The sequence below is a fragment of the Hemiscyllium ocellatum genome, chromosome 4 (assembly GCF_020745735.1).
Source record: "Hemiscyllium ocellatum isolate sHemOce1 chromosome 4, sHemOce1.pat.X.cur, whole genome shotgun sequence".
Classification (NCBI taxonomy): Eukaryota; Metazoa; Chordata; class Chondrichthyes; order Orectolobiformes; family Hemiscylliidae; genus Hemiscyllium; species Hemiscyllium ocellatum.
The window spans coordinates 81,319,479-81,337,197 of NC_083404.1; the positions used below are offsets into that span (position 1 = coordinate 81,319,479).

At 38.4% G+C, this 17,719-nt stretch overlaps 1 protein-coding gene across 15 annotated transcripts in view; it reads right to left on the reverse strand.

The window, feature by feature from the left end:
• The window catches only part of dtna (dystrobrevin, alpha), a 201,165-nt gene that overhangs the window by 49,529 nt on the left and 133,917 nt on the right, over positions 1–17,719 (reverse strand). For 8 of the 15 annotated variants that reach the window (XM_060823516.1, XM_060823514.1, XM_060823501.1 and 5 more), the window contains exons 11-13: positions 6,482–6,559; positions 5,179–5,271; positions 1,365–1,452 (exon numbers count right to left, since the gene is read on the reverse strand). In XM_060823516.1, the coding sequence (XP_060679499.1) occupies positions 1,365–1,452; positions 5,179–5,271; positions 6,482–6,559 (259 nt within the window). The remainder of the gene's footprint in view (positions 1–1,364; positions 1,453–5,178; positions 5,272–6,481; positions 6,560–17,719) is intronic. The other 7 variants (XM_060823546.1, XM_060823517.1, XM_060823524.1 and 4 more) reach the window with 3 other exon arrangements.

Here is a 17,719-nt window from a genome sequence, read left to right on the forward strand (position 1 = left end):
AAAGTGCCACACAACTGACTTTTGAGAAAAGTTAGAGCTCATGGAATAAATGAAACAGTAGCAACACAAACTGGCTGAGGGATAGAAAGCAAAGCATAATGCTTAATGGATTTTTTTCAGGCAGGAGGAAGGTTTGTAGTTGAATTCTTCAGCAGTGGGTTTTGAGGCAGTTACTTTCCCTAAATAAATATTTGGTGTGCAGAGGGAAAATACTCATTTGCAGATGACATAAAACATGTAAATGTTATAAACTGTGAAGTGAAGAGTATAAAATTACAAAAGGACATTGAAAAGTTGATGGAGTGGGTACACAGATGAAATTCCATCCAGAGGTATGAGTTAATGCATCTTGTTAGAAAGAATATGAAGGTACACTAAAATAAACGTGCTATGTTAAATGGTGTAGAGTAACAAAGAGACATGGTGTATTTGTATAAGTCACTAAGTAAGCAGTTAATAAAACATACAGTATGCCAGGCTTTATTAATAAAAGAAATCCAGATGCTGAACTTCTAGAAGTTAGACCTCATTGGAGTATTGTGTACAGTGCTGTATGCCACACCTCAGGAAACAACAAGGATGCATTGGAGAGAATACAGAAGAGGTTTAGGAGAATAATATTAATTAATGGAGAAAATGGGAATGGTTTTCTTAAAAGGACGCTAAGTGGAAATTTCATGTAATTTCTCAAAATGATAAGAGGACTAGATAGATAGATAGATAGATAGATAGATAGAGAGAGAGAGAGAGAGAGAAAGAGAGGTTTCTTCACTTGTAAATAGATCAAGAAGGAGAGAACACACATGTAAACTGAACTGCAGAAGTAGTAAATATGAAGTAAGAAAAAAAACATTTTGACACAGCTAGTGGTTAGGCCTGGAAAACACATGTTGGAAGCTTAGTGAGGCAAATTCAATGAAGGCATTCAAGAGGTTACTGAATAGTGAATTAAACAGAGATAATATTCAGAGTTAAATGGAAAACAGAGAAAAGCAGTGTGGATACAAGGGGCAAACAGCTTCCTTCTGCAGCATAACCATTTTGTGAAATTCTGGTGGAACAGAGTCAACCTGGAATTTGATAAAAGAAAATGGATAAGCTGCTAAAGAAAAAATATTTCTCGAGGTATAAGGTAAGGATAGGAGTGTGGGACTAAATCAGCTGCTCTTGCAGGGAAACTGTATAGACAAAATTATCTGAATTATCTCTTTCTATGCTCTAACCATTCTATGATGCACAATCTGGACAAAAGCATGAAATGGACTTCACTCTGTCCACATATGCTAAGGAATTTGTTAGAATATATATAGGGACATATTAAAAAATGAAACTGATAGAAACCAGACTGCTGGTTCAGTACTCACTGAAGATGCTGCCTCAGCAGCGAGTCGTGCTGCATACCGAGCTATCAATCGATGCTCTTCATCTAGACGGCTTGGACTATCAAGGACACTATTAAGAAAGGATAAAACCTCGACAATAAAACTGAATCCTTTGCTTTACTGTTCATAACTTCACCAACAATTGAATATTGCAACCATGGTGATACTTATTTGATCTCGATTCTCATAATATCCATTAAAAGCATCGAATTCCATTACTGATTCTTCTCATGTATTATAACCACACTGCATAAAGTAGGTTACAAGATTCATAACAAAATAATTCTGCACCAAATAATTTATTATTCACATTGTATACTTTGAACAGAACATTTACTACAAAGATCAAGATTTGTTGCACAGTGCTCAAATTTTACAGCTCAGTACACTTGCTGATAAATGTCCTCGTGACTGCAGGACAGCTTGCAACATGATTACATTTGTCATTTCTTGAATTTGATTCATATCCCTTTTTCAATAGTAATTATGATGAGGTCTCAGGAATTAAATAAGAATGGACACATTAGCTAGTAATTTATGAAACCTTATGTTACTTTACTTCACATTAATATGGCTGAAAATTGTAATCTGGAAGATGTCTAGTTTTGTGTTCTTTGGAGCAGAGAAGGTAAAGACAGATTTAATAGCATTGAAAGGCAAAATAAAAAGAATAGTTGGTAACTAGAGGACACAGATTTAATTTAATACATAAATAAACCTGATGCAAAATGAGGAAATTCACTGGGACTTGGGAGAAACAGATTCAGGAGTAACTTTCTGAAGGGAACTCAAAAATGATTGAAATAGAACCATTTGAAAGGTTAAGGGTAAAAAAAAATGAGTGGAACAAATCAGAAAGCACTTTGAAAGGTTCAACACAAGTAAAGTCGGCTGACAGCAGAGCGAGTTGGCCGGCAGGAGAGCAGGAGCAGGCATCCCAAAGCGTCAGCGGGAGCAGGAACAGGCTTTCCATTGTGACAGTGGTAGCAAGAACAGGCTAGTAAGGCAGCAAAGTGAAGGAGGTCAAGTCCTTGTGAAGAGTGCAAGTTCCCGCATGGCTGGGCACTTATGGACGGTGGTGTTGAACTTTAAACCGTGTTTCTATGTATTTCTACTTTTTAGTAAGAAGAACTGTAACGTTTAATGTTTTGACTTGATTTCTTTCTCTTTCTGTTTTGTACCAAGATCCTTTACCTTTGTACCTAAGATGGGTACATAAGTGGTGACTTGTAAACTTTTCACTGTATTCATGAGTATCTGTCAAATCTGATAATAAACTTAAACTTAAATGGTCTTCTGTTAGATTTATCTTGTGAATCCAATAAATGAACCAGCATTATTCAAATATAGCACAATGCAGGGGCTTTCCTCACCCAGAATTAGGAGTTTTCAGGTCATGTTTTACTCTAATTACTAAAACCAAGTCCAAGTCCAGAAAAGAAACTTTTACTACATGAATTTATTTCATGGTTGGATTACAATCAATATGCAGAATTAAGAACCACTTTTATTTTTGCAAATCAGTGCTTATCTCCCTTCTATGCTAGTTTGTATGTTCTGACACAATCATGAAATCTACCTTAAGTGGATTCAGTTTGGCAGGTGAAAGATTGTTCAGCTTCAGTTTGGTGAGGACAGTAGATGCCGATAATGTGGGGGGCTGCCATTTCTACTGGGGTCCCAGTTACTCCACAGCCTGCAGGAACATTGCCAAGGTTCACCAGGTGACTCCCCCCATATAGAATAAGTTCCATTGGTCACTTGCAGTGTACATGAGAAAAAGCTCTTAGTTGGCTACTTAAATGGCTCAATTAGCTTTTCGGTGAAATGATTGTCCTGCAGCTACTCCACTGTTGGTAAAATGTTGCAGCAGGAAAGCTATGGGTATTCCATGTCTATACAGCCCTCAGTTTCCTTTGCTATTTTACAGGCACCCTCATTCCAGCCCATCCCTGAAGGTTGGTAAATTCCAGCCCTGTAAATGCAAATCTTTTCTCTTCTTATACTCATATTTTCACATTCTTAATATATTGCTGAAAAAAAGACACATTTTGTCAAAGTTTCTCAATTTACTCATTAGGACATTTCACAAGACATACTAATTCAAGGAAAAAGAAATATTTATAATCCATAAGAGGTGGTATTGGTTGGAAAGTGGACCCAATGGGTTTCAATGAATATAAAGTAGATATGGGGGAAAGATAAGAGAGGAGGGGATTGATTACAATGTTTGTACTGGAGCCAGTATATGGGTTTTGACATTAATCAACAAGAATATCTTATTATAATAAAACAAAGAACTGCAGTTGCTGGAAATCTGAAAACAAAAGAGAAATTGCTGAAGAAGCTCAGGAGGTCTGGCAACATCTGTGAAGAGAAAGCAGTGATATGTTGAATCCAGTAACCTTTCTTCAGAACATCTTATTTATAGATTCCAAGTTAACTTATTTAATACTGTATATAAATACAATCTTTGGTTTTGTGTTAGCTTAGCTTATCTTTCTAAAAAGAAAACAAAAAAGGTTGATACATATCAAAGTTAATGTTACGATGTCACTGAATCATCCAATAAAGGAGTTAGTGAATGAAAGAGGAGCCCCTGAAAATCAAAAGGAAGTCCTTGTACATGTCTGACAAATAGCCTTTAAAAACAAAATATTTTGATGTCAGAGATATTGCTTCCAGAACCTGGTTACAATGCAGGAGGATATACAATATTCACAGATTATTAAGTGAGCTAATCATCAAATAACATATAAAACAGCTGCACCACTGGCTTCTTTCACTATTCAATTCATTATGCTCACATAATCCACCTACTAATAATCTCTACCAATCAAGACTCAATCTAACCAATCATACAGTTGACCCCAGGCTCTCACATTTAGCATGTTGTAAACCATACACAATTTTCAGCAATTAACACATTTAGTTAACTTGCACCTGATTAGTTCAAATGTTCTACATAAAACAGGGGGAAAAAAACACAACTGAAGAGATTAAAAACATACCAATGGTTATTCTGCAAGCAATCAACAAACTTGAAAAATTGTGTAAAACTCAGAAAACAATGCAATTTCTAGAAAACCAGAATTCAGCAAACATCATTCATTTTCAGACTGCTAAATCTCGATACTTAAAAAGACAAGGGTAATTTGATTTGACTAACATGTTGGATATGTTGGACAAAAATTGGACCTTCTCTTGGAAACAGGTGTTTGACACCCTGTAAATGTTAATGAAGTTCCATGTTTTAGCATTCTTTTGTCAAATTGGCTGTCTTGAGTGTAAAAGTCATTGAGCTGGTGAATGGTGCTAGATCTTCACCTGGAGCTATTTATTCTTACACAAATGTTTTCCACTGTTCTCTCTATAACTGTTTATAGTCTTCATTTTCAAATACAGTACTCTTCCAATTACCTTCTGAAATACTGTAAGCTCTTTCTCAATCATTGAGGTATAATGAAGTGGAATGACAAACTGAGAAAACCTATAGTCAGAAATTAAGAAGGTTGTTGTGACATTTAACAGTTAAACTTTCTGATAACAATAGATATTCTTGTAGCAATACATAAACAGAAAACTCTATATAAATTGATTTCATATTTTCTCTGACAAACATTTGAGTCTGAAGGCCAAAACCTTCTTATAAAGCTATATGGGCACAAGGATATGTGGACATATAATAAATGAACCATGTTTTACTTATTCTTACATCAATGGAACTGACAGATTATTAAGTGATTTCCTCCAAACGTAACTATTTCCATATTGGGTAAAAGAAACCTCAACTAACCGTGAGGAATTATTCAGGAGGAGGTTGATATATAGACCAATCAGAACATGTTCATCACCCAGTCTATCAGCAATATCAAGGCTGTATTGCAACCTAGAATAATGGAAATGTAAAGAAACAAAACAAAGAAAAGAATAAAAAGGAAAAACATTATAAATTGTAAATGAGAAATTAAAACGGAAGCAAAACCAATGACGCATCTGCATACGTTATTGTCTCTTCTGCCTCAAGGCATTCAATTCATAATTCAGCATACTTTATTACTCGGATGTTAGCCAATTAATTGATTGGACTATTGGACAGGACCAAAGAGATCGAGGCCAGGATTTCACAGCATGGTGGCGCCCCCACCCACCAGCTTGATAGTTGGGGCCAATCATGCCTCAGTCAGTTATGGAAGCCCCAGTTGCATTTTATGTTCAGCAGGCATTTTAACTGACAGGATAGGGGCTTCCATCCCTTTAAGAGATAAGATCTAGCCCCCAAAATCAGACAGATTATCAGAGGGTAGTCAGTCCATAATTAGGAAATGTGGCAATCCTGCCCAAGGCCATTTGAGGCCCTTAAGTGGCCAATTAAGAATATCATGGGGCCTTTGCTCACTGTTGCTAGAAAAAAAATGCCTGATTAGGCAAACCATGGCCAATTGAAGGACTTTCTAGTGACAAGGGTTGACCCTGATGAAAGGCATTTCATTCTCATGAGTCATCAGACCCTAGTAGATAGATTGCAATCCCAATTACCTCCTCTCTAAGGTGGCTGATCCTTGCATTGTTGCCACTGATGGTAAATGCCACAGGTGAAAGGTGGAAATTGGCATACCCTTCCCCTGACATTCTACCCTATGGTAGAGTCCGAGGCGCAAGAAAATCCCAGCCTCATTGAAATGAATAATCTATGAAACTATGAGTACATGCATGACTTCTAATACTACATTTAAACTAGCAGAAATGAATCTACAAATGCCAGGTAATATGTGCTTTTGCTTGCAATTCTGAAATACTTGGGGGAAAAATTGTCTGCCTAATGCAAACAATGCTGTTCAAGCAACAGTTCCTCAAGCCAGGAGAGGACTTGGACCAATATCTGCACAGTATTTGTCACTGCTATCACTGGGGAAACCCAAACAGGTATTGGACCATGACACTGACTGCCTCTGTGGAATGCACATCTTTGCAGTACTGCTAGTGGCCTGAGTTAACTGTAAGTATTGATGCATTTTGTTAGCATGTTATGTAACAAAATGACTGTTTTTGTGTGTGTTAGTAGCTCATGCCAGTTACTGCACATTCTCAGTACTCACCCTTTGCCCTTTAGCAAAGCTGGAGCAGCCCTAGCCAGTTGTTTGTTCTGCTCTACTTCATTGATCTCATCAGGAAAGCTATTTAAATGAGATAAGAAGACTAAACAAGAATAAATAATGATACTGGGGGAAACAGGTTAAGCGTAACAGTATTTGCAGTGTAACCACATACCAAAAATGTAAACTGAAAGACCTTATAGGCCAACAAAATTTTTCTGAAATATCAAAGCTTTGGGAGAATAATCAAATTAAGACTGATCAAAATGGTAAACTGGCTTAGGCTGATCCTAAATGGAGATGACAGATTATAGTTTTGATCAGGTATGAAGTGAAATTTTCTCACTTGTCCATTCCACCTGCTTTCCTTCATTCCAATCCTCACTTCTGTATTTTTGCTTTCAGATGTCCAAGATTAAAAGCTGAATTAACCAAGGCAGTTGCACTTTAGAGTGAGGGTAACACCTTCCTTTGCTGAAAAGGTACTCAATTAACAACTGTAGCCACTAGTTCAGATTCAGGAACTGCGTGCACTTTTCATTCCAGTAGACAAATGGGCTGTAGGAGGAACAGGGCTTGTATTAGTTGAGTAGCAGAGATAAAGACATTGATGGTCAGTGTACAGGAGAAACACTGATAGTGTGCCCATCAAGATGATTGACCTGCCAACAAACCAATGTCAAGGAACAATCCAACTCCAATTTGGGACAAGGTTTTGAGCAGAGGTTAGGAGTCCATCCTTTCCAGTATGGAACTAGTAGTCAATTCCATGACAGCACCTATAGACAAAGCCACGAAGAACTGTCAGATTGCTAATATCTCAACTTCCACTTTAGCATAGGCAGAAGCATTCAGCATCTGAACTCTGTAATAGAGATTCATACTAATGTTGTGACAACCAAGCCTGTTAGTGTGTGTGCCCATTTTGGTGTAATGCAGGCTCATATGGTTGCATTTACTCGTGAATAAAGAGCCTCCAAGGTTCTTATAGCTGTTCAGCAATTGGTACTCTGGCAGATTACAAAGATTTCTGAGTTGCTCCTTCTGTGGAAATGGTTCTGTGTAAGCTGCTGTCCTCTCTCAGGATAACATCAACTGTACTCCCACAATTGCCGCTCTGCTGATGCTCATGCTGGATAAGGTCACTGTAACTCCCTGATGCATTAAACCATGGCAAATAATGAAATGTTGGAAGTGTCACCTGCTTCCTTGGAAGGATCTGGTTGCACAGAGACTGATGAATATCATTATCTTTACACCACTAGCAGTGCTGCCCTACCCCTACTTGTGGCTACAGTTCAGTCACCACATTCTTGGTAAAACATGTCACCTCTGTCAACGTTCATGTCTACGTTGGAGGTCTGAAAATTCTTAGTCGGCAGGGTGTTCTGTTGACAGCCCTCCATCACTTCCTCCCTCGACATACAGAATCTTCTCTTTGCTACCTATGCTTCATCTAGGAAGATAGAAACTACTAAGTAGACTACTTAGCCCTTGAGCCTAGTCACCCTTCAACAAGATCATGGCTGATCGTGACCAGATCCCTTAATATGTTCAGTTAACAAAAACTTCAAATTCAGTTTTAAAATAAACAACTGATTTCACATCAATTCAAATTTGTGAAAGACAATTCCATACCTCTACCAGCCTGATTATGAAAAGGTATCTCACAATTACACAGCTGAAAGATTTGGATTTAATTTCTAAATTATGCTCCCTGGTCCTTAATGCCAAACTAATAGAAACAGTTCCCACCAATTTAACCAACCTAGGTACGCAATCTAGCTTATTTAATCTCTTCTCATACTTGGGCAACACAGTAGCACAGTGATTTACACTTCTACCTCAGCACCAGCGATCTAGATTTGATTTCAGCCTTAGGTGACTGGCTGTGTGGAGTTTGGATGTTCTCCCTGTGTCTGGGTGGGTTTCCTCCAGATGGTCCAGTTCCTTCACAGTCCAAAAATGTGCATGTTAAATGAATCGGCAAAGCTAAAAAATTAAGAGACAGTGAGGACTGCAGATGCTGGAGATCAGAGTTGAGAGTGTGTTGCTGGAAAAGCGCACCAGGTCAGGAAGTATCCGAGGAGCAGGAAAATCAACGTTTCGGGCCCGAGCCCTTCATCAGGCTCTGGCCCGAAACGTTGATTTTCCTGCTTCTCGGATGATGCCTAACTTGCTATGGTTTTGCAGAAACACACTCGCAACTATGCTAAACAATAGTTCCATAGTGTCCAAGGAACCTGTCCAGGCAGGTAATGTGGGTAGCCATAGTAAAAACCCCATGTGGATTTATGGGATGGAGTGGATTGGATGGGATGCTCTTCAGAGGGTTGGTGCAGACTTGATGGGATGAATCACCTCTTTCTGTACTATAGGGAGTTTGTACTTTAACACTTAGAATCCGGACATCAATCTAGATAATATAAACTGCACTCTGTCAAAGGCCAAAATAACCCTTCCAAATTGTGGTGCTTAAAATTATAACTGCTCATGATGTGGTTTAACTGAGGCTGAAATATGGCATGTGCCATATTCCTCCAGGTACAGAAGCCAGCTTTCTATTTGCCTTTTAACTTAGTTCTTGTACCCATTCATCTCTAAGTCGTAGCCCAACAGAAGCTCAACCTAGTGTTCACTCATTAAAGTCTGACATCCTGACATGCTAATGCCAGACATTCTCATCAAATGTCTGGTACTAACAATTTACCAAAACTCTTAGCACAGTTATAAGAACATCAGATGAAACCATCTCTTGCCCAGCAATTAGATATTCGAACGGAATGAAAAGAAAGAGGAAGTTTACTCAATCTAGATTCTGTCCCAAAACATGGCTTCTATCAAATGATTGATCTGGTCCAAATGCTAACAGGGGAATTTTGATTTTTTTTCAGACATTTGAAGTTGTCATTTCTGTTCTATCTTCTTTAATGATTATGAAATCATCAATTACCACTGCACGTGTATCAACTTTAAATATGCAGCATTTGCTTCTATGCACCATGCAATAAGTTTTTTTTAGATCAAAACTACGCATTTATGTATATTTAAAAATGATAGACAAAGTCTGAGATCAGAAGGTCATAAGTCCTCAGGAAACATTCTTCACCACCATTTGTGTCGTCACATCAGGGATTCAAATCTTGCTGCAGCACATGATCTAATTCTACATAATTCTGCAGCTCTTACAGTGAAACTATTACTTTCTTATTAGTTTATAAATGTGGAAAGAATGTTAACCAAACTAGAGTAAGCTCCCTGTTATCTGGAAAATGGGGGGATACCAGTACCTGAATCTGTCAGTTGCAGGAGAAAAATGCTTATAAAATCCCAAGACCGTACACTTGAAAAAAAATCTTAAACCTAAATGTCAAAAGGGCAGTGCAATTCCCTCAGTAGGTTCTGCAAATGCTTGACAATATTTCAGTCATCAACACAACTAGCATTTGAGCAGTAGCTGATGTAAAGGGCTGAGGGAGTGGGGATTTAAGCCCAGTAGCCTTGAACAATTTCTTTATTTGTGCCTGCTTACAAGCTTTCCTTCACTCATGCACAAATTGTGAACAATTGTTCACTAAAGTAGTTTTACTTTTTCAAATTTTCAAGTCCTTTGACAGTATCAGAAGCTGGAATGCCAAGTTCAAATAAACATTTTTGAAGAAACTTTACAAAAATAGTAAGTTTTCTTTGAAACATTTGCAAATTGCATGAAAATTTCAGATGCTTGGTTACCAGATAATAGGGAGGTTACTGAAATAAGCAAGCAACAGGGTCTGTGAGCTTAAACAGCTACTATAAATTAATATTAAAAGTCTCCTTTTTGAGGTAACAACACTTAGCAAAAATGGCATAAACTGACTCTTAATCTCTTAAGCGACAATATTGCAACTCATTAATGAACACACCTGCCACTTAACTTAGTAACAAAGTTGAGACGAATATTTGGTTTGATCACTTATATCCTCCACAAAAGAGGCAGCATTCATTCTTTTAGGCAATAAAAGAAGTCTGCAATGACTTAGAAAAGTTACTTCTTCTAACAATTCTACAAACTTTTGTACAGACTCACTATGCAAAAGGATCAGGCGTTTACAGTATGAAATTAATGTAGTTCTGCGCAAAACTCTGAAATTTCCCATTTTATTGTTAATTAAATATTATGATATGTTGAAGTAATAATTTCAGCATTTGATAATCTGTTAAAATAAAAATATCCCATACAACCTGATGGTATGCCTTCCACTGCTGATACATTTGCACATCATTACATTATGTAGTCTTTAGGCTCAATTTAGGTGTATCTGTAAATTAGGGCACCATACCATCTATGGTGGTCCAATCACCAGCCAGCCAATCCCCACTCCCACCATGATTTAACAGGCAGAAGGACAAGACATCACCCAATGTGTAGCCTCGCAGTTTTAACACTGTTAGCAGCTGATTAGTGAAAAGATTATTCTGCACTACATGGAGGCATCCCATGCACTCTCCCATTATCGGATTTGCCATTTCCAACCACTACTCTCACTTGAGTGTATCAACCTGGCCCCAGTGGAATCCAGAACTACCTGAGTTTGGATTTCTGGTTCCTGTTTCTCCTTGGTATCCTGCAATATCAGCAGTGGCCATCAATCTTGTTGTGGAACATAGTTGGTGACTGTTGTGGTTCTGTTCACCAAGCTGGGAATTTGTGTTGCAGACGTTTCGTCCCCTGTCTAGGTGACATCCTCAGTGCTTGGGAGCCTCCTGTGAAGCGCTTCTGTGATCTTTCCTCCGCCAGTTGTAGTGATTGGAATCTGCTGCTTCCAGTTGTCAGTTCCAGCTGTCCGTTACAGTGGTCGGTATATTGGGTCTAGGTCAATGTGCTTATTGATTGAATCTGTGGATGAGTGCCATGCCTCTAGGAATTCCCTGGCTGTTCTTTGTTTAGCTTGTCCTATAATAGCAGTGTTGTCCCAGTCGAACTCATGTTGCTTGTCATCTGCGTGTGTGGCTACTAAGGATAGCTGGTGGTGTCATCTCGTGGCTAGTTGGTGTTCATGGATGCGGATCGTTAGCTGTCTTCCTGTTTGTCCTATGTAATGTTTTGTGCAGTCCTTGCATGGGATTTTGTACACTGCATTGGTTTTGCTCATGCTGGGTATTGGGTCCTTCGTTCTTGTGAGTTGTTGTCTGAGAGTGGCTGAGAGAAAGCAACCACCTCAACACACACAAAAGTTGCATCAAGATACTATTCAAAAGGGCCACAATACACTGCAGTACACCAGAACTGCAAAAAGAGGAAGAAGAACACCTATACAAAGTATTCGCCAAAAACAGATACCCCCGCAATTTCATCAACAGATGCCTAAGGGAAAGACAACGGAACGAGGACACGCCGCAACCCAAAGGACTAGCCACACTACCATACATCAAGAGCATTTCCAAATTGACAGCCAGACTACTGCGACCACTAGGACTCATAGCAGCACACAAACCAACAGCCATTCTCAGACAACAACTCACCAGAACGAAGGACCCGATACCCAGCATGGGCAAAACCAATGTAGTGTACAAAATCCCATGCAAGGACTGCACAAAACACTACATAGGACAAACAGGAAGACAGCTAACGATCCGCATCCATGAACACCAACTAGCCACAAAACGACACGACCATGCAGATGACAAGCAAAATGAATTTGACTGGGACAACACTACTATTATAGGACAAGCCAAACAGAGAACAGCCAGGGAATTCCTAGAGGCATGGCAATCATCCACAGATTCAATCAATAAGCACATCGACATGGACCCAATATACCGACCACTGCAGCAGACAGCTGGAACTGACAACCGGAAGCAGCAGATTCCAACCACTACAAATGGTGGAGGAAAGATCACAGAAGCACTTCACAGGAGGCTCCCAAGCACTGAGGATGTCACCTAGACAGGGGACGAAACGTCTGCAACACAAATTCCCAGCTCGGCAAACAGAACCACAACAACGAGCACCCGAGCTACAAATCTTCTCACAAACTTTGAATAGTTGGTGATTTCTGATAGCCAGGAGCAAAAGAAAGTGGGATTTCCTCCAGCAGATTAATATCATCTCATATCAATTAAATGGTCCTTTCCCAAATAATTAAAGTACAGCAGATGGCCAAGCAGAGACATGTTTTCCCTCAAAATATACACTAGATTGCAGGAATTCTCCAGTGAGCAAATGGCCTGGAGTTTGCAATTCTCTCAATGTTCCCTATGGGAAACATCTAGAATGCATCTCCTATCATTCCATGTGTGGACTGACTGCTGTTCACTATGACATTACTTTCAAATGGGATGTATGTATTCTAATCACTCCAATGAAGAAAAAACATGGATCAAATTATCTTTCATTCCTTATTTTTAAGAATAGTCAATTATATTTTCATATTATTTTGAAATATTTCATCTGTAAATCAGACTTTAGGAGTTTCAAAGTTTTCAATAAAATGTCTACCAAATTACACACCAGATGATTTGACCCTTTGGACTGTATAGAATTTTTCAACTTTGTTTCTTAAGCAACCTTAATAAAATGTTTATTTTCTTAATTTTATATAGAAAATATAAATAATTTCAAACACTATTATCTTAAGTCAATAAAAAGGATACTTGCATATTAATTGTTAAACTCATCACAGACCCAGAACTACCACAATCTATATGGGCTAAATACATTCTATAAAGCAGGTGGCTTCGTATCAGAGACTATTTAATAAAATCAAAGTTTGGTCTCTATCACTGACCGTGCATCGTTCATAAGCTCATTTACATACAGCTGAATGACAGTATGTTCATCATTCATCTCATCTAGTAACCTGAGTAAATTAAACCAAGAATAAAGTATAAGTGACTTCGAAAGCAGAAAACACTTTATTTCTGATGGTACAAGGGATGTGGATTTTTTTCAGAAAAATCCATGTATTAAAGCAATTGCTAGTATTTCTGTTATTGTTGTAATATATTGAGGGTTTCAAAAGTCTACAGTGAAATGGTTAGTAACATTAAGATCTCCGAAAAGCTCAAACAGATTGGCATTAAACATCTGCAAAAAATATATTGTCAGACATTTGGATATTATTTTCATTTATTAGCACCAAGACATAACTATTAAGTACTGAATTTACAAAGTTAAAGTTAACACGTTGTTCATATGCATCAAACACTGATTATTCTCTGGTCTTCTGAGACTTTGACCAATGTAGGACAATGCACCTAACTCAAGATCTGCAGCAATTCATCTGAACCTAGGAAATATGCTGAATTCACATCCATACATCATTAGAACAGAACTAAGACTTGAAGCTTTCAATATAGCAATCAGAATGCAAAAATGTCATCTAAAATTATCTATTTACATTCCTAAAAGTGAAAATGAAAATCACATCTAAATTATATCACATGTTACTTTGTAACTAGATACAAATCTTAAAAATAGAATACCATATGAAGTACCAGCAAAGTAGTTCCAATAGAATAGAGTTTTCATTTTTTTATGTTCAAACAAGTGTTCGTATTCTGAACAGCAAACTATTTAGGATACTATTTGGGATCATGAATTCTGTAAATTTGATTTGAAGAGAAAAGAATAAGCATAAAAAAATAGACTGAGTAGTCTCCTGTACCATAACAACTCTCTAGGAGGCATTTTCCCATTAGTTAAAGGCACTAAAATTCATGGTGCCTGGTCCATCATGGTTTGTAGTGACTTTTCTCATAGAATGAATATGATTTGCAGCCCAGAGAGCGCTGTCTCCTCTGTTTAAAGGAATGCCCAGTAGAGCAGGTAGCAGGTCAATGATATTCTTCACTCTGCAAGGAACAACCATCTTCTATTTCCTCATACTCACACGGCTACTACTTACTCTAATTCTGCAAAACCATCTCAACCAAGGCTCATGGTCTACAACACTTACCATTTCATGCATCTGTTTACTGCCTGGCTTGCTATGTTCTTCCAGCCTCCTGCTTGTCTATTTTGGATTCCAGAATCTGCAGTTTTTTTGTGTCTTTAACTCTGTTTACTCAATGGCTGTTACCCAGTTCCTCCTCCTAAGCTACTAACTCTTTCTGACCTATGTGCTTCACGAATACTCATAATGGACACCTCACCTTTGCGCCTGCTGCATCAATACCACTGATTACTTGTCCCTCTATGTCACTGCAGGAAAAACTGGCCCATGAAAAGGCATCAGGGATTTCAATCACTCTAAGAAGTTTAGAACTGGCCAGTAAGGAGCAGAATCACTCGTGAGAAGAGCCAACTTGATCATCTTTGTTCTGCGATGCTGCATAGCTCTCCTAATACCACTCACTTATGTTAATAATGTCAGTGACAGAAACTCCTAACTCTACTTTCACTCTTGAGGAGGACCCATTGATTTGACTTGGGAGCAAGATATGCCCCAGCTCTCTGGGACTTGTTGCAGGATAAGCACCTGCTCAGCTCCAGGTAGATTACATTCCTATGGTGTTGGTTATTAATTACTTAATCAAAATGCAAGGAGAAGCTCAGCAGGCAGGTTGTCAGAGGCAATCTGTAAACTGGGTCAAAAGACGGAGGATTCTACCAATGATATCAGTGGCATGCTAGCTCTGGTATGTGTGCATCTGGCTGTCTGAATAAAAACACACTCAGTGTCTCTCAAATATTCATACATATCTGCACTTAGTCTCTTTAGCTATTGGTGACCAGCCTCAATAGCAAAGCAAGAGGGAGCGAGGGTTTGTGATCTCACTCCACATGCACCTTTCCTCTCAGAGAAAAAGAATGGTGCCAGGTGGCCCCCATTGGGAAAAATAAATGTCACATATGGGACCCTCGGAAATATCTTACGCAATGCTCAGCTCCTCTATCGCCTTACAGCCTGTGATCTCAAAACCTGCAACAATTCAAACTGAGGAAAGTGGACTGAGGAAAATGGCAGTCTCAGCATTTCTAGGCTTTGCGAGCCAAAACACTATCAGGGACAACTAAGTTATCCAGGCTAACAGAGGACACTTAGGTGGCATTATACCACATAATTGTAAATAATCTTGTACTTTGGAAATATGTGTTCACTTACATTCTTAAATGCCTGCTCCAGTGTTATTTTCCTGTCAGATCTGGCAAAGTGAGACCTGTGTGAAAGATGAGCAGTCTCTTCAGCCATCCCAAGAATGAAAGAAGTTGTAATGATAAAGCATTGCTCATCTCTCATGAATACTAATCTCTTGACTATGGATAGGTTCAGATGCAAGAGATTCCCAAACCGCGACATTGATGAGTGGAGCTAACTTGTTTCACTTTAATGTGGACTCAGGCTAAAGACAAGGTACAAGACTTGAACTAAGGCCTGGGCAGCACATATTACTCCACACGTACACCCATTTTGTGAGTGGGAGTACTGAATCAATGATTATTTCATATATCTCTGGAGAGAAAGTTTCATTCTATGTATCAGCTTTTCAATGGCACGCATTACCATTCAAGACTTAGAGATATACATTGAACAATTGTTCAATCTCCATCATTGTACATTGTGCAGCTCTTCTAGGCAGACCTAAGTGCTTCCTTTTGCAGGTCAACACTGATCCACAAGATGCTCAAACACTTCAAGGCAACATAACAGTCCATATGCACTCTGCAACATTGAAGGATGACTAATGATAGAAGGGTCAAAAGGAGATTTCACAGAATTACTCTTAAACGGCACTTCACTACACAACATTCAGATATGAAAAGTTGGCTGAAGCCTTAAGACCAACCTTAATGTAGTGATATGTGCTTAGTTCAGTCTTACCTCCTCAATCAGTAGTACATGTAATGTGCAGATACTTGAAAGTGGAATCATTCAAAAAAAATCAAGCGTACAATCAGAAGGATAACGAGATGTTGATGCAGCGACAGAAAGATCAACGACAACAGCAGAAAAGTTTTATCCTTTGTCCCCAGTGAGGCTGCTTGTCAGATTACCAACAAAATCCGAATAGTATACAAATCTTGACAGCTCCCAGGATATCTGGCATAGATCCCAGTTTTATTTTCTGCCAGACCTTCATTTGTCTAAAAGAGGTTGTTGCAATACTGCATTTGACCAAATAGAACAAAGGGCAGATTTTCATTTTTAAGGCAAGATTGAGAGTTGGACCAACTTTGCAATCTCACCTCTTGCTCAGCAGTGCTGACCTGTGCTATTCTTTACGTGGAGTGGTAGGGACATGCTGGAGTCAGAGTCACCAGCATCTGAATCAAACTTGAGGTGGGAATGGACATGAACGGAAGCAAAGGCAGACAGGTTAGAAGAATGAACTTCAATTGTTGGAACAATGCACCAGCTGTGTACGTGTGTTGAGCACCTTAACCCTGTCCCATTTGGTCTGGGTGTGGAGGAATGGTTTATTGCTAGTTTGTATCCAGAAATTTACTTCCAAATTTTCCTATTGCCCTTATTTGACTTATTTAATTAGCTAATCAGTTAAAAGCAAATTGTAATTTATACTCTAAGCCAAAAGGATCTAAAAAGAAACACGTCTAAACATATTTAATATTGTGGAGTTGTCATAAGAACATTTTATCTGAATTTTTGAAACTAATCCAATCTTCTCTTTTGGAAAAAGACATATTTCATCCAATCACTATTTGATGTTAGTATCTTTATAAAACATTTTACAATCACACACTTTGGGTTTCTGTGGCACATGACCATCTCAATATCATTATTATTTTATACAAATTGTATTTAGAGCTATAGTCTCCTCATTCACTCAAAGGAAAATTACCTGTTTTTTTTCTTCAAAGCAAGCATCCAAGCCCATAACTATACTTCAGAACACAGCAGATACTCAAACTCTCTTGCTGGAGAAGCATTTAGTTTCCCTCCAAACAATTCAATAAAAGCCAGTGTCGGTAAATGGAATAGGTGGAGAGTATATTCCAATCCCATTGTACAAAGTCTAAAGTTGTGATTTGTTGAATTGAATTGAATGGAATTCATGTGTATTCAATGTAAAATACATTGAAAAGTTTATACCATTACAATGTATTGGTGCCACTCTCTTAATTTAAAATACAGTAAAAAAAATACTTAAAGACAGTCCAACTTGTTCTGCTGTGCCACTACAGTCACAGGCCAGGCATCACTGGCCTACTCTAATCCACAGTCTGACCCTGCTGCTCAGGTTATCTAGACAAGTGGTAATTGTGGAAATTAAGAAATTTGTGGACACAATTGACAG